We start from the raw sequence: 25,217 nt of genomic DNA on the forward strand, positions 1-25,217 counted from the left end.
AGGTATATGAATATGAACAGCTGAACTCCCCGACATGGCCAAGAGAGGGTGGTAGTTTACACTTATGAAAGGTGATGTCTGTTTAAATCTGGCCAAAGTTTGGTAGTGATGGCCAAAGAAAAGTGTACTCAGAGGGAGCATTGACAGAGAAAAAGACAGTGAAGCTCTGTGAACTAGTGTTCTGACCATCAGCAGTGTGAGTGGAATACTGATGGCCTCTTTTTTATATGGGGATGAAGGGAGTCACTGTAGAGGATGCTGCTAAGAAGGAATGATTTCACATGTTTAGCTTGGGACATAAGTTAAATGTGGTGTGGAATGAAGGGGAAAAAAATGTAATTAATTTTAATAACCCAGTGTCTGTGGCCTATTTCTTTGGCTACGGCATACAGGTTTAAATAAAACATCAATGTTACTGTATAGAAAATGATAGTCTGTCATATAATTTAAAAACAGACAGACTGGTTTATGTTTAAGATAAAATGACAGATTAACATTTCAATACATTTCAGACTAAGCTTTATTTTCACTGTAAGAAATCAGCATTTAGGCCACTAGTGTGTCTGGCGAGATAGCCTAATTCTATTTTGAAATAGTGGGATGGTCATACAGATCAGCTACTACAAGGGCTGACAGGAGCTGAGAGAAACAATGCCTTTCACCGGCTCTCCAGCTGGTATGGAAAGTTGGCACTGCCCACCACCTTTCCCTTCTCCCCATGCTCTGGCATAGAAGAGGCAGACATTGGCAGAGCATTTCCCTCCTCTGATCATGTCTTCATTCCTTGGCATGCCACTAATATGAGCTGCAACGGTGGCAAAATGGCTCCATTTTCACCATAGCTTCAAAATGAATTTGCTATATTCATCACAGAAGTCATATCTAAACTCTCCACGTTCCCTGTTTTAAAATGTTGGAGGAATTTCTGTCTATCCTTGAAATTACTTCTTTTAAATGCTGTGTTGGAAGGGATGATATTAATGAACTCTAGGAGTACTTGAAGCATAAAAGTCCATTTTTATCATCTACTACCAGAAATCTTTGAGGCAAGTATATAGTGTATACTATATACTCACTTCACACGTATTTTTGATTATCCGATCAAGTGCAAGTGTTGAAACAGAACCTGCAAAATTATTATTCACAGTAAAATCAAGAATATCCCTTAAGAAGGAAATCCTAACAAAAGCATTTTCAGAGGGCCCCTCTTTATAATTTCCTCCCGCAGTGGCATGTTTACGTAGCAATGAGGAAAATGTTTTTAGCAGCTGTCGAGCTGATCACTCCACCCCCCCACTGCTTTCTCACATAAAAGTATTCCTTACAGCCTGGCATGGGTAGAGCCACAAGTCTGTAAACAATGCACGGCTAATGTAATAAAGGCATAATCATGCTGATAGCAATCATCTTCTTGGCACTGGGTGGGGTGGCACAAGTGTGCAAGCTCCAGATGGTATAAAATCTGCACCACCAGTCTTGCAGAGACTCTGTGGATGCCAGGTATGATGCCATTATGTGTATCAGCCTATATTCCAGAACACCTGGGCATCCTGCGATAAGAAAATATTGATGTATTTGTGATGCATATTTTTAATACATGTGCTTTCAGTTGTTTTGGAGTTAGTGTTAACACCTTCAAGGCCATAAAGTTTCTCAGAGTTAGAGAGCTCAAATCACAATGTGCAAAATAGGAAATTGACAAACTGATTAAGCTTTTGGAGATTTTGCATAAATATACATCATAATCTGACACGCTGAGCAAATTATCTAAAGAAAATTTTTGTGCAGTCTTGACCAAACTCAATCAGGGACCCACAGTTGATTTCACTTATCCTGTGTAACTGATTTGATCCTTGTTACTTACCATGGCTAAATATGCAGTTACGAGAGAAAGAAAGTTTTAACAAAATTCTGTGCAGACATGTGAACAGCCAAGTACATTTCATTATTCAATATCCTGTAGCACCACCGTTAGTTAGCAATCATTTTCTACATGAATTTATACATTTCTTACATTGTTATGGAGGAATTCCTGCTCGCTCTTCTTTACAACATTGCTTCAGTTCATTGAGGCTGGTGGACATTCATTTATGTACAGTTCTCTTAAGGCCCTATTACACCTATATCCATTCTGTTGTAGCTTTGCTGCTGTGTTTGGGATTATTGTCCTGTTACACGACCTAACTTTGGCCAACCTTCAACTGGTGGACAAATGGCCTCAAATTTCACATTACCACCCCTGCACCACCGTGCTTGACAGCTAGTATAAGGTGTATGAGCTGATATGCTGTGTTTGGTTTTTGCCAAACATGACACTGTGCCTTATATATATGAAATATTTTCACTTTGGTCTCATCTGTCCTAAGTAAGTTGTTCCAGAAGTCTTATTATTATATTATTATTATTTTTGTAGGGTCTACCTTACAGTATAAAGCGTCTTGAGGTGATGGTTGTTGTCATTTGGCGCTGTATAAATAAGAATTGAACTGAATAGAATACAAGAGAAGTGAATGTAATAGCAATTAAGTACACTACAATAAGAACAAAAAAGGCTTCCCAAAAAGTGTTAAACCTAAAGTAACATAATGAAACTGAGCTAGACGCTAAAAGAGAAAGCTGAGTTGACAGAACTGTTTTTTACTTGGTCTGTTTGCAGTTAAGACCAAAACAGACAAACAGAACTTGCTCTTGTAGCAAACAAATATTATCTCCAAAACACTGATCCTTGTGTGTTAGTTTCTTCCATGCAATGCAAGTTTTTCTTCTAGCAACCTGTGCACTGCTGCTCATGTTAGGTGTATACAATGCAAAGCAACTATTCTTTTAAAGTTTGAAGGTTGATCTTACTTTTCATCACTATATTTGTTAAAAAATGAAGAAAATATATATATAAAAAAAAAAAACACCCAGCACGCCCCTGCGGGCGGTTTATCCTTCAAGCTCGGGTCCTCTACCAGAGGCCTGGGAGCTTGAGGGTCCTGCGCAGTATCTTAGCTGTTCCCAGGACTGCGCTCTTCTGGACAGAGATCTCCGATGTTGTTCCTGGGATCTGCTGGAGCCACTCGCCTAGCTTGGGAGTCACCGCACCTAGTGCTCCGATTACCACGGGGACCACCGTTACCTTCACCCTCCACATCCTCTCGAGCTCTTCTCTGAGCCCTTGGTATTTCTCCAGCTTCTCGTGTTCCTTCTTCCTGATATTGCTGTCATTCGGAACCGCTACATCGATCACTACGGCCGTCTTCTTCTTTTTGTCTACCACCACTATGTCCGGTTGGTTAGCCACCACCATTTTGTCCGTCTGTATCTGGAAGTCCCACAGGATCTTAGCTCGGTCATTCTCCACCACCCTTGGGGGCATCTCCCATTTTGACCTCGGGACTTCCAGGTTATACTCGGCACAGATGTTCCTGTACACTATGCCGGCCACTTGGTTATGGCGTTCCATGTATGCCTTGCCTGCTAGCATCTTGCACCCTGCTGTTATGTGCTGGATTGTCTCTGGGGCATCTTTACACAGCCTGCACCTGGGGTCTTGTCTGGTGTGATAGACCCCAGCCTCTATGGATCTTGTGCTCAGAGCTTGTTCTTGTGCTGCCATGATTAGTGCCTCTGTGCTGTCTTTCAGTCCAGCTTTGTCCAGCCACTGGTAGGATTTCTGGATATCAGCCACCTCCTCTATCTGCCAGTGGTACATACCGTGCAGGGGCCTGTCCTTCCATGATGGTTCCTCGTCTCCCTCCTCTTTCTTGGGTTTCTGCTGCCTGAGGTATTCACTGAGCACTCGGTCAGTTGGGGCCATCTTCCCAATGTATTCTTGGATGTTCGTTGTCTCATCCTGGACTGTGGTGCTGACACTCACCAGTCCCCGGCCCCCTTCCTTCCGCTTAGCGTACAGCCTCAGGGTGCTGGACTTGGGGTGAAACCCTCCATGCATGGTAAGGAGCTTTCTTGTCTTTATGTCAGTGGCTTCTATCTCCTCCTTTGGCCAGCCTATTACCCCAGCAGGGTACCTGATCACGGGCAGGGCGTACGTGTTGATGGCCCGGATCTTGTTCTTACCATTCAGCTGACTCCTCAGGACTTGCCTGACCCTCTGCAGGTACTTGGTGGTTGCAGCTTTTCTAGCGGCCTCTTCATGGTTCCCATTCGCCTGCGGGATCCCCAAGTACTTGTAACTGTCCTCTATGTCTGCAATGTTGCCTTCTGGTAGTTCAATCCCCTCAGTTCTGACTACCTTCCCTCTCTTTGTTACCATCAGACTACACTTCTCCAGTCCGAACGACATTCCAATGTCATTGCTGTATAGCCTGGTAGTGTGGATCAGTGAACCGATGTCTCGTTCACACTTGGCATACAGCTTGATGTCATCCATGTACAGGAGGTGGCTGACAATTGCTCCATTCCGTAGTCGGTATCCGTAGCCAGTCTTGTTAATGATCTCACTGAGGGGGTTCAGGCCTATGCAGAACAGCAGTGGGGACAGAGCATCTCCTTGGTAGATCCCGCACTTGATGGTGACTTGTGCTATGGGCTTGGAGTTGGCCTCTAGTGTTGTACGCCACATCCCCATTGAGTTCCTGATGAAGGCTCTTAGGGTCCCATTGATCTTGTACAATTCTAGGCATTCCAGTATCCAGCTGTGGGGCATTGAGTCATAGGCCTTCTTGTAATCAATCCAGGCAGTGCACAGGTTGGTCAGTCTGGTCTTGCAGTCTCGGCTGATTGTTCTGTCTACCAGTAGCTGGTGTTTTGCGCCTCTGGTATTCTTGCCAATTCCTTTCTGTGTCCCGCTCATGTATTGACCCATGTGCCTGTTCATCTTAGCCGATATGATGCCTGACAGGAGCTTCCATGTAGTACTGAGGCAGGTTATTGGTCGGTAGTTGGAGGGGACCGGTCCCTTCTTGGGGTCCTTTTATATATATATATATATATATATATATATATATATATATATATCTATATATATATATAGATATATATATATATATTTATTTATTTATTTATTTATTTATTTATTTCTTGTCTGACATAAAGACAAGAAAGCTCCTCACCATGCATGGAGGGTTTCACCCCAAGTCCAGCACCCTGAGGCTGTACGCTAAGCGGAAGGAAGGGGGCCGGGGACTGGTGAGTGTCAGCACCACAGTCCAGGATGAGACAACGAACATCCAAGAATACATTGGGAAGATGGCCCCAACTGACCGAGTGCTCAGTGAATACCTCAGGCAGCAGAAACCCAAGAAAGAGGAGGGAAACGAGGAACCATCATGGAAGGACAGGCCCCTGCACGGTATGTACCACCGGCAGATAGAGGAGGTGGCTGATATCCAGAAATCCTACCAGTGGCTGGACAAAGCTGGACTGAAAGACAGCACAGAGGCACTAATCATGGCAGCACAAGAACAAGCTCTGAGCACAAGATCCATAGAGGCTGGGGTCTATCACACCAGGCAAGACCCCAGGTGCAGGCTGTGTAAAGATGCCCCAGAGACAATCCAGCACATAACAGCAGGGTGCAAGATGCTAGCAGGCAAGGCATACATGGAACGCCATAACCAAGTGGCCGGCATAGTGTACAGGAACATCTGTGCCGAGTATAACCTGGAAGTCCCGAGGTCAAAATGGGAGATGCCCCCAAGGGTGGTGGAGAATGACCGAGCTAAGATCCTGTGGGACTTCCAGATACAGACGGACAAAATGGTGGTGGCTAACCAACCGGACATAGTGGTGGTAGACAAAAAGAAGAAGACGGCCGTAGTGATCGATGTAGCGGTTCCGAATGACAGCAATATCAGGAAGAAGGAACACGAGAAGCTGGAGAAATACCAAGGGCTCAGAGAAGAGCTCGAGAGGATGTGGAGGGTGAAGGTAACGGTGGTCCCCGTGGTAATCGGAGCACTAGGTGCGGTGACTCCCAAGCTAGGCGAGTGGCTCCAGCAGATCCCGGGAACAACATCGGAGATCTCTGTCCAGAAGAGCGCAGTCCTGGGAACAGCTAAGATACTGCGCAGGACCCTCAAGCTCCCAGGCCTCTGGTAGAGGACCCGAGCTTAAGGATAAACCGCCCGCAGGGGCGTGCTGGGTGTTTTATATATATATATATTAGGGGTGCAACGATATTCGTATCGATATTGAACCGTTCGATACAGTGCTTTCGGTTCGGTACGCATATGTATCGAACAATACAACATTTGTAATTTATTTTATCAACTTTCCTTCTGACGATGCTGTCTGTGTTGAGCGCTCAGTGAATCTGCGTTCGACTACTCCACCTAGGCTGCACTGTCGAGCGCAGATCCACTGAGCGCTCAACACAGACAGCATAGTCAGGAGGAAGAGCGCAGGGCAAGCTAGCGAGACAGAAGTTAAGCTCTCCTTGCAAGATGGACCTCCCCCACCCTCATTCAGATCTGGCGTTTGGAATTATTTTGGTTTTCATGTGACGTATGACCCTGAAGGTAAGCGAGTCATGGACTAAAGTAAAACAGTATGTTGGATGTGCCATGCAATGCTCAATTACATTGGTGTGAACTAGTGTGTTAGCGCAGTTAGCTCGTTAACGTGTTGGCCGTCTAGCCCCATGCACGGGGCGATCGGCGGTAGCTCGTTAACGGAGATTTGCCGTGTTGTGGCGTTAAGGTCATTTCAACGAGATTAACCTGAAAGCACTAGTGGGAACACAACGAATATGACTGCACATTTACGCCGACATCATCCTAGTGCAAAGACAAAAACAACAAGCATGCTACTAACTTTACCCGAGTCATTTAGACAGCTGTTAGCACGTGATTCTCCTTATGCTGCTGAGAATATAGCCCAGAAGAAGCGGATAGTATAGCTTTTATTTTGGAAAGAGACATTTCTCTGTAATAAACTCTCTTTTCCAAAGATGAGTGATTCCTCAATCAGATACAGGGCTTGCAAAATCGCTAGCCCGACGTCCCGGAGCTAGCGATCTTTCCAGTCGGGCTACAAAAATCTATCTCTTCCCTGCCCGTCAGGCTATTGTAGGAAAAATATATGTCAATGCTTTTGCATTCTTTCAGAAATGTAGCTGGGTAATTATGTCATTGGCATCGGTGAGCCACTGTCAATATGTGACATATTGAAATCGCGTTTGAATTTGCGCTTGTTTTTTTGCTTTCACTTTGCAATGACAGCACTGATCTGTGAGTGATGATAATTTGTGCACCAATTCCTCTGACATCGTCTTATTAATCGTTAGCTTACTATGCAAACATGACAAGTGAAATCTCCCGCAGCAAGCTTAAACATGTGAGAGGTTGATCGCGCAGAGAATCGCTGAGCTTATGTGAGTCCGTGTGTAAAAGTAGCAGTATATATATTTTAGTTCTGCTGAGCCAAATAAGACAGGTCAGGGTGAAGAAGTGACAGCCAAAGAAAAGCTTACCACAAAACGGAGAAGTTATGACAAATGAGACTATAAGGCAAAAAGAAAGTGCAGCTTTATGGTTTCATGGACAAAAGAATTTCTGTGGCTGCAATATGACGAGGTAAATAACCAGGGCTGCACATAAGTGGTCCGCAGGTGCGCATTCGCTGTCAAAATAAAAAACGCGCACAAGGGTTAGGGTTAAATTTAAAAACTGTACTTTTGAGTTAAAATATATATTTATAATTTTAATAAATGACAAATTAAAAAGGCATGAACATTTTTTTGTATCGAAAAAATATCGAACTGTGACACCAAAGTATCGAACCGAACCGAACCGTGAATTTTGTGTATCGTTGCACCCCTAATATATATATATATATATATATATATATATATATATATATAAGCAATGAAACAAAAAAAACAATGACAATAAATCTGCAGCAGATTTTGCAATTAAATTTTTTTTAAAAGCTTCTCTTCTTTTATGAGTCAGAGATGTATCTCTTGTTTGTATGGGGGGTTTTGCAGTTCCTCTGGGCAGTCTGGCCTTGAGGTGAATTTGCTGGGATATTTACTGAAAATTGTGGCATTGTGTTAACACACACCTGGTCCAACAGCAGCAGCAAGGGTATATATAGTTTGCACGAAACTTTCCTTTCACATGACTGTATCGTTATGCAACTTCTTTACCATGATTTGCTGAAGCTGAATTTATCCAAACTTGTTTCATTTAAAGTAATTATTAAATAATTATAAGTACAATAGATTCTTGTCAATTCAAGTAATGCAAGTAAGGTATAGTTTTGAAAGGATAAACAAGGCCTTGTCAAATCTAAAAACAGAAATAAATGAAAATATACCAAAGTAAAGCAGTCTCTCTCCTTTCATCTCAGACAGTGCTGTCATAAAGCTCCTCACCTGTCAATATGTGCATCCAGCCACTACATTACTGCCGTCTTGTGGCTGGAGTCAGTTATTGGCTGAAAGCTGTGCTTATTTTAATCTCGTAAGAGACTGCAGCTCTCTCTGTTTTGAGTGTGTGTCTGTCTTCCTTTGACAATGACAATGATATAATGTTGTTATATCATTAACAACATTAACGTAAGAGCCTTCTTTTTTCTGCACATGCAAGGCAAGTTGTCGCTGGGTCTGCTCTCAGTGCTGTGAGATCAGTTACGATCTGCACTTTTTGTAGAAACACAGCTAGCATAGCATAGCTAGTAAACCAGTTTCAGTGATTTATCTTTGTAACAGATGATTGTAACAGCTTTGCCCTGCTAACCACCATGGCCAACTTGTATGATGTATACAAGATTAAATTTAACTCATTTAGTACATTAGTAAGGACAGCTTTGACAATGAATGGCGAGGGGATGGTACCTCTGATTATGTCCAGTCTAATAAACAGGCAAGGTGACCAAGTGTAGGGTCAGATTAGCATCTATGAGAATCTCTAAGTGTAATAAGTTTAGCAAGCTGCTTTGCCAACACTCCACGTTTGTTTTTCATTCATATTTTAATCCACCCGTACATACTGACAATTAACCATGTCACACACTACAGCAGGTTTTTTGTTGTCAATATTTCAATATACTTTGTTTAAAATCGAGATGAACAACTGATCTTTTTCAGTGATCCAATTTATCTTATTAAATAGGTAAATAGTAGATGCTTGTGTGTACGGGGGGGGGTTCTGGTTTCCTGTCTGTGAAAGTCACCGTCGTAAGCCATAGTTTGAAAAACTACTCTATGCCTTCAAGTCAATCCAGACATGTCTCTGGTGGAAACAAACTCGATTTCCGGACGTGAAACTTTTACCATAGGATCTGACGGTCCATAAAAGTGCATCAAATGATTTCATGCTTCATCAAACCTCTGCAAGGGGGTAAAAATAATAATAAGAAAAACATTACAAGTACTATAAAACTCTTTGAGGGGGAGTAGTAAAATGAAGTGCAGAAAAATGAAATATTATCCTCACAACAATTTTAAAGGGTACAGTCTTCTCAAGCTTTAATGGATCACAGCAATTATGCCAAAGTCAAGCCAATTACAAAGAAGAGTATTAAAAGCAATTTTTAAAGGCAAGGTCCACATCTTGGTAAATTTTACTGTATATCCCTTCATGGCAGTGGTGATCACTTTTAGATACCATAGAAAGCCTGCTTTCCTCATAAATTGGCATATTTTTCTTTAAAAACTTTTTTTCCAATCTTGCCATGTATATTATACAATTTTATACAATTTTTATAGAGACCCTGTCCTCTATTCCAGCCGCCACCACGCATGGCCAATAAATGCTTGGGGTCCCAGGCCAGTGGAGGTGCACCAAGGACTAATAAACTTTAAACTACAGCAGGGTACAGTGCAAAGTTTGCAATGACAGTGGTGGATACCTAACATTATTAACATTATTAAATTTACAATAACATAATGGAGATGACCCACTGGTTGGAGGGAGGCACATGCTCCCAACAGACCCTAGTAACACCACCGTCAGATGCTCTGTGAAACAGACAAATTAGATAAGCTAAAACAAATTTTAGCAACTTTAGCCATTTTAAACAGTTACATCTATTAATGCTCATCAAGGGATCAGTGCTGAAAGATAACTTTTGGTATATACACATACAGTGTTTCAATGTTTTTCTGCACAAATAAGTTACTAAATATATATTTTTTTTTTTTACAGTATGATTATTATATTTTAAAAATTGATGCTCATAATAAATGACCAACTCACCTTTACAAATACTGCCTTCTAATGAAGTCATTATCATCGTTTAAGAAAACTGCTTGTACTGATCTCCAGTAAGCTGGCAAACAACACATTGTGTAGTCAGAGGGGAACCAAGCAAAATTGACAGATTTGAGTTTCTTCAAACAAGAAATCAAAGCTTGAAATATAAAGTAACATCAAAAAGAACTAGGCATACATTGAGTTAAATGAGAAGCTAGCTCCTTTTCTGATGGATAGCAGGCTAAAACTGAATCATTAAGCACAAATCTAAACTTGCTCATGGAGCAAGATAAAATGTATTACTCCCATGGGCCATTAAGAGGCACTGGACAGTCATATTATATCTCAAACTCGAAGACAAGGATAAACCATGCACATATGTGCAATAAACATGAGAAGGTTTACCCAACCAGGTGAAATTAATAGGTCATTTATTATAGTTTAGTATATATGCACAATTCCCCACACACACACACAAGCCCTAAATAGTCCCTGTAAACTCATGTGTTTATAGTGCCTCAAAAGATATTCAAGATCGAATCTATTATGTGAGGATATTAAAATGAGTCAGCAAAGCAATAAATCTGTGGAACAATCTGTCCAAAATCAATAACATCCACCTGCTTTATACAGGATAAAGGACCACGCAAGTCGATACAACACAACACAGATAAATAAGAGGTGAGAGTTCACAGGCGGTTTGAAGACTCATCCTTGATATGTATGACAAATAGGCTGAATTCAGCGACTGTGTGTGTCCTTAACTTCATGTCATGCCAAAACTAGCCCAGCCCAGAGGGGACGCAGTCAGACGCTGCTGGTGACACATGCAGTATATTAATGAGTCTTATTAAAGCAACAGAACAGTGGCAAATGTTGTTTCTCTGACCCCGTCGGCCCTGACAGTCTGACAGAACCACCTGGCCCAAATCAGTAGCAGACAAGCACATTTAGTGGACAAGGTCACCCCTCAAACCGGTTGTTTTCAGACTGTCTTTGGCTTTTTCACAACCTAATATTGATTTACCAAATAACAGTTATAGTGCCTTTGTAATTTTTGGTCAACTTGCACGACAGACTATTTGAACACAAACACAAAGATATTTCTGCATTTCTGTCTCTCTACACTTCTGCTTTATGTCTGCTATTATCTCGCTATTCTCTGCGCTCCTTCCCTTGGCTCTGCATCCCTTCTGATATCAGTGCACGTTTAGCAGGTTGATATAGCTGTCAGTGTTCCCCTCTACTGGTGAGACTGAGAGAAGCTCGACAGGGAAATAGAGGAGGGAGATTAAATCAGGCAAAGTGATCAATACGAGCATGTCGAGTGAGCCACCAAACACTGGGACTGTCAGACTAACAGCACCTGATGGTCTCATCAGATAAAGTACTCCACTGCAGAGATGCTTCTTAAACGTTTACTCTTTGTACATATTAGAGTTCAAGTGCTATACTTCTGCGTCTCCTTATTTTATCCTTCCTTTTATTCTGCCATATTGGCAGATTATCAGCAATGGCAACACAATAAACTCAAGACTTTTTATTGTGCTTAAGGAAAGACGAGGCTTGATTGATGAACCGTTGTTGTTGATTTCTTTATGGATGTATAAATATCTAAAATTATTATTTAGGAGATGTGAAGACTTAAATTCATAATTATTAATAATAGAACAAATTCTCCTTTTTTTATTGGTTTGATTCATAATCATTGGATTTAAACATGGGATGAGAGCCAAGTTAATGGTCAATTGTTCAAACTAGTTTACAGCTAATGGTGGTGTCACATTATAGTGACCTGATGGACTGGACTGCATTTCCATGATGTAATAAATTCAGCTGAATCTTGGCAATGCATTAGTGATATCTGATGTAATGAATTGGGGCAAAACCTGCTGTAATTTTTATTTTTAGCCAAAACTACTAAAAAAAAAAAAATTCTTTGACTTGAGTTCTATTATTGGCTAGGTGCCCAAGGAGCTTTGAAAATAGCGATGACAGCTAATCCTGGGAAGAGAAGTGTGAGTGTGAATTTAGAAGTTAAGTGAGATCATCTCAACACTTATTTATATTGCAGTGCTATGCTAGAAATGTGACCCCGGTGGAACAAACACATTTATACCCATACAGAGACAGAGAACAAAAACTGCTGCACTGTGTTCATTTAATTTAGCATTTATTGTCTTGTTTGTTTCTTTGCTTAATCTTTATCATCCTGAGCCATTTTCATGCACATGCGCTGCTGCCCTGAGGTCCACGTAGGTGCATTCAGAGGAGCCAGATTTTCTTGTAATTTATTTTTTATGGTAGTTTTCATGCTTTTCCAGCTCTTTAAACATTTTTCTTTGGACTTCAACTGCTTTTTTTACTCATTTTCATTCCAGTCCTCGTACCTGACCTTTTCCAATAAATATGTGGAACACCTGACACAAAGGATGAGCCATTGTTGTGTCTACATATAACAGACAACTTGCAAATTGCATCTTTTGGCAGTTTGTTACACACAGCCTGTCATAAAACAAATAACTTGTTCCCACTTCTTTAGTTAATTTTTTTTTAAATGCTAATACAACAGAGTTTCATAGACATATAAATATAATTTTCACAACAAAAAGGTGATTTACAAAGAGTTATTAGCCAAAAACTTGACATATCTTAGCATGGTGTACAGTATATCATTAAAACAATTGGAGGAAACTCTACAAGTGTAAGACAAAAGCACAGTTCGTTAGTACCAAACCAGAAACCGCTACAGAGTGTGATAAAGCATACTGTGAAAAGGCACTGCTAGAATTACATAATTTGATTTTAACAAAAAAGAAGACAAGGGATAAAAGCCTTATTCTGAAGTAATGATTATGTGCATCCCTTAGGCAAAGTCTCTACCCGCCAATGACAAATTTAGTCCCAGCAAATAAAAATGGTGAACCAGATAGGAAGCATAGAAACAGACAGAGCTTGACAGCAGGCAAGCCTGGAAAAGAAGGCGTACCAGCTAAGCATAAAATACATGCTGAGTTTTCCCGATGCTGTCAGATTGCAGGTAATTAATTTTACATTTGAAAGTTTCCCCATTACCAATGCCTGTGTGCCATTCATCACAACACATCAGCAATGAGAAGGTAAGCCCCAAAACACCAGAAAAGCACTGACTCCTTTTTTTTCTTTGACTTTTGCAATCTAAAAGTAAATATAGCGACTGCATTTTTAGTACCGCATTTACCTTCTTACATAAACAACATCTCCAGACGGGCAAATTATTTATACTAATCGTTCACTTATTTGCACAGCGCCGGTAGAGGCAAAAGGATTCAAGTTTAAATGATTACTGTCTAAATGGTGACAGCCAGTGTACACAAAAGCAAACCTGAAAATTTACAAATTTACAGACTAAAAGAAATATTGTGTGTGTTCTTATTAGGATAAGGATTTTTAATATTTTATACCAGTACAGGTGTTGATTTTCTTACAGTGAATCAGAGATCAGAGGCCATCTGTCAGTGTTGTGGAGCAATGCAAAGCTAATGTAATGTGTAGTGAAGCACATTACTTTCTCCACAGAGTTCTCAAGTAACATAAAGTATTACATGTTTTTAAAAGTAACAAATAGTAATGACTGTGCAACTCTAATAGAAGCCAGGGACACAACCTCTGCATCAAAGGTCTGATATCACTCGTTGTTACAAAGTGAAGCCAACCTACAAAGAAAGACCTATAAGAGGCACAAAGCAACTACAAAGCCGGAGACTGTAGTTTTTTTAGAACTGCCAGTAGCAGCTGTTTCTTAATTTAATTTTACATTCAAAAGTCTTAACTAGTGTCGTTTATATTAAATTATATTAAATTATTATTGCTAGGAACCAGGGCTTTACATTTCATTTCCAATTTTCACTCACTACACATCTTTGAATCTGAGACTGAGTCATACAGAGAATGCCACCATACTACTTTTATATGGTTATAGATGCATTTTATGCCATACTTCCCAGAGCTGCATAATTACAAGCCTTTAAGCTTGATGCTAAAAGACATCACATTGATGTTATGTGTAGGCTACAAGAAAGATTTTAGATTACGCTGAACCTGCAGCAGCTAGAGGCTTAAGTTTACCGTGAGTAGTGCAAAACACAACGAACAAGGGCAACTGGTGTTCAGCTTCCCCCCTGAGTCCCGTGGGAGCGCTGAGGAAAGACTCATTTGTATGTTACAAGGGGACTGGAAGGTCAGTATGTGCACGTGTGTGTCTCTGTGTGTGTATGCCTGCATTTGATGTATTCTGTATTCCGTGTGTATATCGCATACTGTATATGTGCACTGATAAGGGTGCATGCACCCAATCACAGCAAGCTTTAATCAGTATAGCGTCACGACTGCAGATCGTTATGGATGTCAGTTCAGAATTGAGTAAATCTCAAACCATTTTGCTGCTTATTTAAGATGCAGGAAACAAAACCTGACAGGTTTTGACTTCATGGACAAGAAAGACTAATGAGACTGTGCATGGTGCTTTCAAAACAACACTTTCACATATCCCTGATAACAGAGCTAAATGACCATGCACCTTAAGGATGCAGCTGAGCAAAACACTCTAATAAATTGGCTTTTAAGGATCAATATTATTACACTTTACATCAGAAACTGAAATCTCCATGTGTTTCTTTAGATCTTAACATGTGCCATGTCACTACTGCTTTAGTACAGAGTAAAAAAAATACACAATACAATACGAATTTTCACTGACCAAAAGAAAAGTAAATTCATAATAAAAGATGTCAATTGTGTCTTAATTATTATGAGATAGATTAAAATAAGCACACTACTGTAGCTGGTTCAGCAGGCAACCCATATACCAAAGGTTAGTAGGAGCACACATTATCTTTGATTTACTGTAAGCTTTCCTTACTATTCCCTCTTAAAAAAGGCTAAAATATATTTAAAAAAATGTTTTTTAAAAAGCCAGGTGTCAACATTTAAGAGATTTCTTTAGATGACTTGAGTCCCACACATTGATTAGTGTGTGTGTGTGTGTGTGTGTATGTATGTATAGAAATATACTCTTAGACTGGACAAAGCCACTATTATATCAACACTTGGATAGAGAAGCCTTGTCATGATGTGTCGAACTTAGCATTTTGGTTGTTGTGATGTTTTGAACCCAAAACTGGTGAGAAAGGGGGTAGATCTGACTGAGATCTTTTTTAAATCTAATGGGGACCATGACTTAAAAAATGAACATCAGGCTGTAGTCAGTACAACTAAAAACTAGCAAATTAGACCATAAACTAATCAGGAAAGCATTTAAGATCAAAATTTAAGTAAACTACCATTTCCCTAGCAACCACTTTTGTTATAGTAAATGAGTAAAACTCTTCAGCCAGCAAAACTTTCTGAGTATCAGTGTGTTTCATGCACAGTTATTAGCTAACCTTTGTTTTTAATGAACACAGATCACATATAATTATTTTGTTTTGGGGAGTAAGATATCAGTTTGTTAGATAAATTATGCTTTAAATACAGATGTAAACACACAGAAATCTGCAACAAAACTTTCAAAATGGTCTCGACTTTTACTCAGACACTTCAACTCTTCTCCTTTGTGCCATGTGCAATGTGAACATGGTTATATGTGGTATATATGGCATGGCTTTCTACTAGAAACTGGTCGTTTTGTGTATCAAAATTACCATTTTTTGTGACAAAAATATTGCATCTTATGGTAAATGAGCAGGCCAATTATTGTATGAAAACCAGTTTCAATAAAACAATGTACACATAGTGATTTAGTGTTAAATTAACTGCTTTGCAGGAGGAACAGTAATGGCAGGGTGGCAAACTACAGAATCTATCATCTATACAGTTATCGTTTCAAAATCTAAAAATTTTGGTTTATATTTCAGGCCATCCCTGGCAGTAAAGGTTCACCATGTTTATTTTTCCTCAAAAGTTATGGATAATTGTGATTTGGCAAACAGTGAACTCCTACACTATACAGGCCTACAGCTGTCCCATTGGCAGAGGAATTAAGAAGTCTGGGAGATAACGAGAAGGACGGTCACTCCCTGGTCGCCGTCTCAGACAACTTCCCGTTCTCTCTAATTAAATCAGGCCAAATTGGCTCGACCGGGTGAAAGCCTTCAGAGAATGCATTATTCCAAAAAGTAAGACTTCAATATTTAATCTTTGCTCTCTAACAAAGTTAAAGCAGGTTGAGTAAAAATAGTGTGCTATCAACAAAAATACTAACTAGCAGCACAGATCTCACACCTCCAAATTCAGGTTAACAAACGTCTTTCTTATTTGACATATTCATGAAATCAAGATTGCTCTGAGATGTTTTAACAAGAAAGGTTTAAAAGTCCCACTATTCAAAACAGTAACAGTTTCGTTCATGCCCACGTTTTTAAAAAGTCTAATCTCAGAACCAATTTGATGACAAAATCACTCCAGAGTTGTTTGTGATTGTATAAAGAGGGAAGTGTTTATTTTCCTTCATCAACCACTTTCTAAGACTTGCAAATGGGCCAGTAGTTATTTCCAAAATAGAACATTTGGAACCCTGGCCTAAAGCTGTTGGGTGGTAAAGGGTAGGAGTCCTTTTTTTTTTCCTCCCCCCCACCCCTGCTCACTACAGATTTAGATGAACCATCTGGTGTTGGTACCTAACCCTGGACTCCTTGCACATTTGGACCAGCCGTATCAGCAACATATGCTTCTGTCTCCGTGTCTGGCAACCATGCGCCCATCACAACGATGGGAGGTGACATCATTCCACTGCTCAGGTGTGCACTTGTAATTGCAGTCCAGGAGCAGGGGCTGGACTGGTCTGGCAACTTGAATTTTAATATAATTTTACACTGCACTTTTTATCTAGATCCCTTGAGCTCAGACAATAATAAGATCAGCTAGTTCCCCTTATCCCTTAGCACAATGTCAGCATCATACCCCATACCATGACCAGCTTTTCATACCTTTTTATGTGCACATCAGACCTCGGAGGCTGGAAGTGATATAAGTTCAGGTACAGAGCAGGCTGAGCAGCTGCTGCAATTTTTTTATTTTAGTTGAAGGTTAAATTTTATTCTATATAATGTTTGCACTATACGCAGAGTTCTAATCATCACGATAGGCTTTATCAAGCAGTTGGCTTACAAAAAGCTGGTCTACTTTCTGTCTGGCTGATTATAGGGATAGTCCATTTGGCTCAAAATGTGTTTTTCAAGTTTAAAATAAGAGAAAATACGGTAAAGCTGGAAATTCTTTCAAAAAATATGTAATTTTGTTAAGAAGTCATCATCATCATATTGTCATCATCAGTCTTATGTTCAGTTTAAACCAAAAACGGAGCCTTTGATTAATGCCGTACCTGCAGATCTTCTTCTCTGTCGTTCTTTGTTACGCCCAAAAATCTTTTTCCGATGAAGTCGCACACTAGCAGCAGCCAACACAAATACAAGCTGAAATGCACCAAAAGAACCCTTCAACATAAAAAAAAGTGAGCAAACAAACAAAAGCAGCTTGATGACTATGGGGAGAGTGGGCGGCCATGAAAGTGCTGAACACAAGCCCACGCCACCTTGGTCCTCCCAGCATTTTTCCTAGACAGGAAGATGGATGGGCCCAACTCTAATAATAACTACACTCCACTTACCATGGCGCCAAAACTGCTAACACTGCAACTGCCCCCTGATGCTAGCTAGAACAACCACCTCCCACAATGTCGCCCACTTCTCTCCTGATAGGAACATTCTGTTAGGCAACAGTACAGAAAGCTGGTGGTGGAAATCTCCAACCTGTCCACCTTTCTTCAACATCACCACCGAATGACAATCCTGGATGTTCCTGCAGGATTGTGAAGGGGCTTCTGTACTGGTGGTACAGCAATGCAAAAAAAGAGAGCTTTTTTGGCATTTAGTCTAGTTACAGTCGAGATTGGTATTCAGTATGGGAAGGTGTACTTTGTGTGAAATTCGGCAGAAAAAGATGAGACGGTGAATGTGAAAAGAAGCAAGAAGCTGAGGGAATAAGAGAAGAAGCAAGAATACAGAGAAACAATGGAAATATGTAAAAAGGTGGTGAAAGAGAGAGAAAGAAGAGCCTATCTAAATGTGCAGAAGCATCAATGAAGGAGCACTATTGTTCCTAATGAGGTGTGACAGCCCAGTATAAACTGGAATATGAAGTGAACCATGATTACAGAGGGTTAGATAACAACCACTACGCAATGCAGTGAGAAAGCTTTTCAGGCCTGGCCTTGTTTCCTTTCTGTTCTCAGTCTATATATCCTCTACGTACTCTCCTTCTGTTCATGCATGCATATACATATGTGTGTGTGTGTGTGTGTGTGTGTGTGTGTGTGTGTGTGTGTGTGTGTAAGGAAGAGAGAGGAAAAGTAAATAAATGAGCGGCGATCTGTGAGTGACTACTTTCCCACTGTGTGAAGTGAGGGCAGCACACTATACGAGAGAGATAGCAGTAAGGTCAGCTCCACCTTCACAATGCTAAAGGCTATGATATGCGAACATGCCTGACAGTAGGTGCTTCATCACACAGTGGCAGCTTGACACAGGAGCCTTTTCTCTTGATTAATCCCCTCTGCTTGCATCCTGCTATGAAACACGCTGCATCTTTATAGTATTGGCAAACCATAATAACACAAACTGCTTTTCATTTTGCAATTAATCTGTAAATCTGTGAGAGGAGGAAAAAAGAAAAACAGCTTGTGCCTTGTCTTCCACTCCCAACATATAAATGTGTGATTTATTTTCCATGCAGATTTTCATTTCAGGATCTCATCAACAAAAGTGATTAGTTCAATAACTTTAAAATATGCTGCAAGCTGGTACATTAAATTTACTGTAAACTGTGTCTTTAAAGAGAAAACATATCTGTTTTGAATTTGCATATTTTTCATTTACACCCACTTTCTCTCTGGAATGAGTAGACGAGAAAAGTTTAGCTGACAGTAACACATTCCCAAACTGCCACTGAAAATAACTTCAGCCCCTCATCCAATGAACCATCACCTTGTTGATGAAACACCTCTACCATGCTTGTGACATTCTCACTTTCATGGGCGTGCACTCTCGTTTTGCCAAACATCGCTACAGAGCATGCCTAAACATTTCCCATGCACTGTTTTCTTCATGACGCTCTTTCACTCTCAGAAAGCCAATGAGCCATCTAATGCAGACTGAAAGTGGCGGGGTCTGCGGGGGTGTGGTGTCGGTGGCAATCGACTTTCCCAGGTAAAGTCAGCGGAGCAGCCAACAGATTTCTCTCCGACATACATTTTCATTTTGATGACTGTGGATTGCCATCGCGCTGCCGCTGTCTTGCCTCCTCTCAACTTCACTTCATCATTCCTCACGCCCATAAGAAAGGTTCATTTCCCCTGCCCCATTTCCCTAAAGGTGAGTTTTCCCATCAGTCACTCTGGTAGATGCACTCCAGTGGTTCCCATTTGCATTCTGAAGGCGAAGACAGATACGGGCAGGATGGTGCGTACACACTGTTACGACCCAACAAAGTCAACTCACTGGGAGGTGATGTTAAAGCGCTGATTTAAGAAAGCTGCCCACTGCCGCAGGGGAACATAGTAAAACATGATGATGGGGCATGGGGCGTGATGTTTGTGAATGTCATTTAAGGAGGGCTAATGGCTGCTGTCTCTTTGAAAGGTAGATCGATACGGTAATGAGGAGACGGAGGCACAGGCGTAATCACCGAAAGCCCAGCGGTGCTGAAACCCACAGAATAAAATAGATTCGGGTCTTGGAGGGCGTCAGGCTGAGTGACGCGTTCATTTGGACACACTTGCAACATCTTGCATTTTCTAATGGCCTTAATGTCAGTAGGCACTTTGTTTTTTTTAAATATTTTACGATTTTCACATCCAGTGCTTGCTTATGACTACTTCAGAGGGCTTTTGTTAAATCTCAAAATCTCATAGTTTAGAAAAAAAAATGTGATCTGACACGAGACCTATAAACAGCAAAGGTTTTTGAAATTTCTACACATTAGCCACAAAGGAGGAGATATGGGAACATCCTAACAAACCGGACAAACCAAAGGCCAGCGACAAGGACCGGTAACAGTGATTAATTTGAAAGATTAGTACATCGTTTAAGGTTTAGAGAAGATGCAAAGTACACGTTACTGAAGCTCATGCCTGGTGGATTTAAATGGAATTTCATTAAAGCTAAAAGAAAGAATGATGACTTTTACAACTCCCACTGGCAGCGTTTTTACAGGCAGACGTTTTACACTAATGGCTTGAATATGAAATAGTGACCCCATCACGCTAAGCTCGTTTTGAGTAAATTGAGCCCACTGGTAAAATAACCTTTAAAACGGTGTCTGCTAAATCTGTTGTTCTAGCCTCTTACAGCAGGGCTTCTTAAAGTTTTTCAGCATCTGGACCAGAAGGAGAAATTTAGTCTCATGCCCTCAAACCCAAGCTCATTTGGAGAGATTGCTGTTCTCATTTTTGTGATTACAACGGCAGGGACGTGACCCATTTACCGGATAACTCTTGGTTTAAGAAATGCCTTCCAGGTATATGTCACAGGTTGAGCTACAATAGGAAATGCTGCATTCATAATTCATATCTGTACACTAAAGTGTTTCCTAACAACACCAAATCCAGACACTGAGCTGGTGGTGTCACAGCACATTCACAACAAACACTGAAACATCTAACCATTAAGTATAGGGAAGGAAATGCATGGTACCAGTGACCCTGATCTGGAATAGGACACACAAGGACTGTACTGGTTGTAATACTGGCGCAGTGTGAGTGTCAGCACGATGCGTCTGTGAAATCCATCTGTTTCTGGCCATGAGAGGCTAACTGAAGCGAACCAATGGAGTGAGACCTGATTTGGTGTCAAACGGAGTACTTGGATGAGGCAGCATGTATGGATATGTTGTGTGTGTTTGTGTATGTGTGCATGTTTTGGATCCTGTAGTACAGCTTATGGTGTTTATGTGCATCCTAGTGAGATCTCACGCTAAGAGCCAGGTTTGAGTCACAGTTGCTGGACAGAATGCAAAGACTGGACGGTGGGCAGATTTTGCATGGTGAAAAAAAAGGTTGTTAATGTTGTGACTAATCTCAAAGACAGCTGTGATCTGACCTCATATCCATATGTCAAACCTAAAATTTGCACAATCATGTGAAAGGATAGAATAACAAGGACTGTGATAAGCAGTTCGTAAGTATCACACAATTACTGAGACAAAATTATTGTCTCGCTCACAGTAACTGAGATATGTTTAACATTTTACACTCTAGTACTTTATAATAAAGTACTAGAGTGTAAAGTACTACTACTACTACAAAGTGCTACTTCTAGTACTTTGTCTTGGAACAACTGTAGCCACACGATTTCCTTAAAGTATTCTGATTCTGATTAAACTTGAGTCCCATTTTCGTAAAGTTTACCTGAGAATCATGGAAAAGTCCAGGATTCCCAGTCATAGGGAAAAGTATGAATAAAAGAAAAAAAAAACACAAGATAATAATGACTAGTTACTGTATAATATGGATACAAAGCACAAATCATTATGGAACAGCTTTTGATCATTTTCAGGATTTAAATTACTTAAACATCAAAGACTAAGGAAAACTTGGAAGCGTGGAGGCGTACAACCTTTAACTGCCAACTTTTGATCAACTGCGGACTCAATAAAGTAATTAAACGTGACAGCATGTATAGTTAGACAGTAAAAGAAATTAAGTGTGTGATACTATCGGCTTCTGGCTCATGCACTGTAAAATGTCACTTACAATAAAGGCTCCTATTGTCAGCAGGCAGGCGAGGAGGGCAGATATTTAGCCTGAAATGATGAATTGATCTCAGTTAACTTATGGACGCAGGACAACCCAGAGGTTGTCACTTAATGATAAATGGACGTAATACTGAGCAACGGGGACAGCAAGTCAAGGACTTGGGGCGGGAGATTTAACACATGATGGATGATAATCTTGCATACCATGTGGCATTTATGCAAGTGTGATGGGTCGTGTGCATGTGTGTGTTGGTGTGTAAGTCTACAAACAGTGGCTGCTGTTTTATGTAAACTTAAAATCTACATTGTTGGCTGCGATAACCGCAGACAGCAGATTTAAGTGCCTGTTCCACAATGGCTGTGTTAATGGTCTTAACACTGGAAGGTTGCATGCCTCTAAATATAAAATTTAGACACATGCATACATGTACAGTACACATGAAATAAAAATATATAACAGCATAAGTGCATATAAATATAGGACTGCAAAATGTGCTAATACATACCTACTTTCTGTACCTAAACAGTATAGAAGAACTGGGACTGAGGTATGAGGCATGCAGTGCTATGAAAAAGTATACCACATGATTCAGTAGCTTTTAGAACCACATTTAGCAGCAATAACGTGAAGTAATGGTTTTCTGTATGACTCTTCTTTAGAACATTGCTTCAGTTCATTCAGGTTTGTGGACATTAGTTTGTGCTCAGATCCCTTAAGGTCCCACCACAGCAGGACCACAGCAGTCTAGACCTCAAATAAGTGGAGGTCTGGACTTTCAGTGGGCCATTGCAATGCCTTGATTTTGTTCTGTTTCAGCCATTATCATTGCATGACCCAATTTAGGCCAGGCTTTAGCTGTCAGACAGATGGCCTCACATTTGACTCAAGAATACTTTGGTAAACAGAGGAGTTCGTGGCTCACTCAGTGACTGCAAGGTGCCCAGGTCCTGCAGCTGCAAAGAAAACCCAAATCATCTCCCCAGTACCTCTGTGCTTGAGGTATGACGTATTTGTGTTGATATGCTGTGTTTGATTTTCACCACAACTGATTCACGTTTATGCATTATGGCCAAATATTTACACTTTGGTCATGTCTGTCCAAAGGACGTTGTTCCAGAAGTCTTGTGATTTGTTCAGATGCATCTTTACAGACCCGAGATGTGGTGCCATGTTCTTTTTAGAGAGAAGAGGCTTCCTCCTGGGAACCCATCCAAACAAGCTACACTTGTTCAGTCTTTTTTCTTAATTTACTATCATGCTTCTTAAATTTTACTGGCGATTTTTTTTTTTCCATTGTATTAACACACACCTGCTGCTCTCAACTAGCAAACTGCCCAAACATCTGCTTTCACAGAGGTGGACACAATTGCTGATAATCAGTTAATCAAGCACATTTGATTAGCAGTACCTCGGTGAATCTTACCCTGTTAATTCCAATACAAGTAATAATGTTTCATGCAGTTTTTTATAGGACAGCACAGAGTTTAGAGAAACAAATTTTACATATATACATATAAAACACAAGTTTCACTCACCCTTCCCTGTTTTCATCTTCATCTGCATTGGAGAGCAGCTGTGAGCCAGCCAGGGAGAGGTCCAGAGCTGCAAGGGGCAGATCTCTGTAGCCAAAACTCACCAGCTGGACTGGAGGAGCCAAGCACTGGTTCTCATCCTCCACCGGCTGGGAGATGATCTCCAAATCTGACAGACCTGCCTGCTCCACTTCGCTAGTTACATGCCAGCAACAACAAACAGACAAATGACATGCACACAGACAAGCACGCAGTGGAGAAAAACAGAAAAAGACAAGCATTATTTGAGAAATGATCACATTTTTCAGATACCTTTATCAAACTCATAATTTTATCATTGATGGCAAAGAAAAATTTACAGAGAAAATAGGCAAGGTTTGTTGAAGACCTATATGTATGTATCAAAAAAGTGGTGCAATTAAAATTATTATTATTATTATTATTATTATTATTATTATTATGCTGCCCAGCAGCTTCACAAGGAAAACATTCTTATTTACTGTAATGGCATTAGGGAATAAGCATAGGGTTGGGGAGGTTTAACACCCACGCAGCACCAAAGAACGACTACAGTATGTACTCCACTGTTAAGGAGCAGCAGAGATACAGGTGCCCCTTCCTTCAAAAGATCACTGAAAGTTTGAGTGGCTGTCCTCAAACTGGCTTACTATATAATCTAAACAGCTGAACAGCATTTAAGTAATGAGCAGCTGGGCACTAAGAGGTGAATACTGACTTTTTACTTGTATTTTCTTTGTTTGTTTTTTTATAGTGGTACATGACTGAAACCATACAAATGCAAATGCTTGTCCCAGTTGAACTTTCAATTGCTCCCAGATTTACTTTGCACTTTAGTTTATTTTTAAATTTCAATAAGCACAACTGTTTTGAACATAGGCTACAGTTCTCCTTCTATCAGTAAAACTGCATTACCCGGATTACAGACATGTATAAATATTTTTATCACAAAATTGCTGAACAGACAACAATAACAGACAATTGGTGTGACAACTGAATAAACAATTACTATAAATGAAACTCCCCCCAAAAAAAATCTTGAACACTTTCTAAGATATCTAAGTGCCACAGATTTTATCAGTCAGCAGTAAGGGCTTTGAACAATTTGACATTCCTTGCAGCCTCCACGGGGTTCATTTCAGCACCCGCATCAACCCGGAGTCTTAATATCTGAACACATCTTGGGTGTTCGGTTTAAGGCCAGCAGCATGTAGCCCAGCGTGCCCACAAGCCCCAGTTGTGTAAAAGCTGGGCCATCTCAGCAGAGCGTGTAGGTGAAAACAAACGCTGAGTGCAGCTGCAGACTGACTGTGTGTGCCCTGTGGTGTGTATTTTTAGACCAGAGCAGATGCTGGTGTATCATGTCTGCTGTGACGTCACTGCCTCTCTCTTTGTCAGCTGAGTGGATCCCCACTCTCCTTCAAACGTCAAAGGAAGTCAGAAAAAAAGGTGAAAGGCAAGGGGGAAATAGAGGAGTGGTGTGAGTGTAAAGAAACCAGGGGTTATTAAAAAAAAAAAAAACCTCAATTACGGCTGGAACCAGACAGGCACAAGAAAAAGTGACAAATGAGGATGGAAGACTAAAAAGGCTCAGGAGGAGGACTAGGAGTGTCGAAGCAGATGCAACACAAAAGTAAAAGCGATAAAAAGGAAGCGAGGTAGAGAGAAAGGGGTCAGGATGGAGACGTGGGGAAGGAAGCCTGACAACAGAAAGGGCAAAGTGAAAAAGGAAAT

At 40.6% G+C, this 25,217-nt stretch overlaps 1 protein-coding gene across 1 annotated transcript in view; it reads right to left on the minus strand.

The window, feature by feature from the left end:
* Positions 1 to 25,217, minus strand: part of LOC146583063 (transmembrane protein 266-like) — a 51,075-nt gene that overhangs the window by 15,009 nt on the left and 10,849 nt on the right. Inside the window, exon 3 of the mRNA XM_085266653.1 lies at positions 23,469 to 23,660. Coding sequence (XP_085122779.1) covers positions 23,469 to 23,660 — 192 coding nt within the window. The remainder of the gene's footprint in view (positions 1 to 23,468; positions 23,661 to 25,217) is intronic.

This window comes from Mchenga conophoros, linkage group LG1, assembly GCF_057382185.1.
Source record: "Mchenga conophoros isolate Kocher_MC1m ecotype Shallow Benthic linkage group LG1, M_conophoros_male_GT1.1, whole genome shotgun sequence".
NCBI lineage: Eukaryota > Metazoa > Chordata > Actinopteri > Cichliformes > Cichlidae > Mchenga > Mchenga conophoros.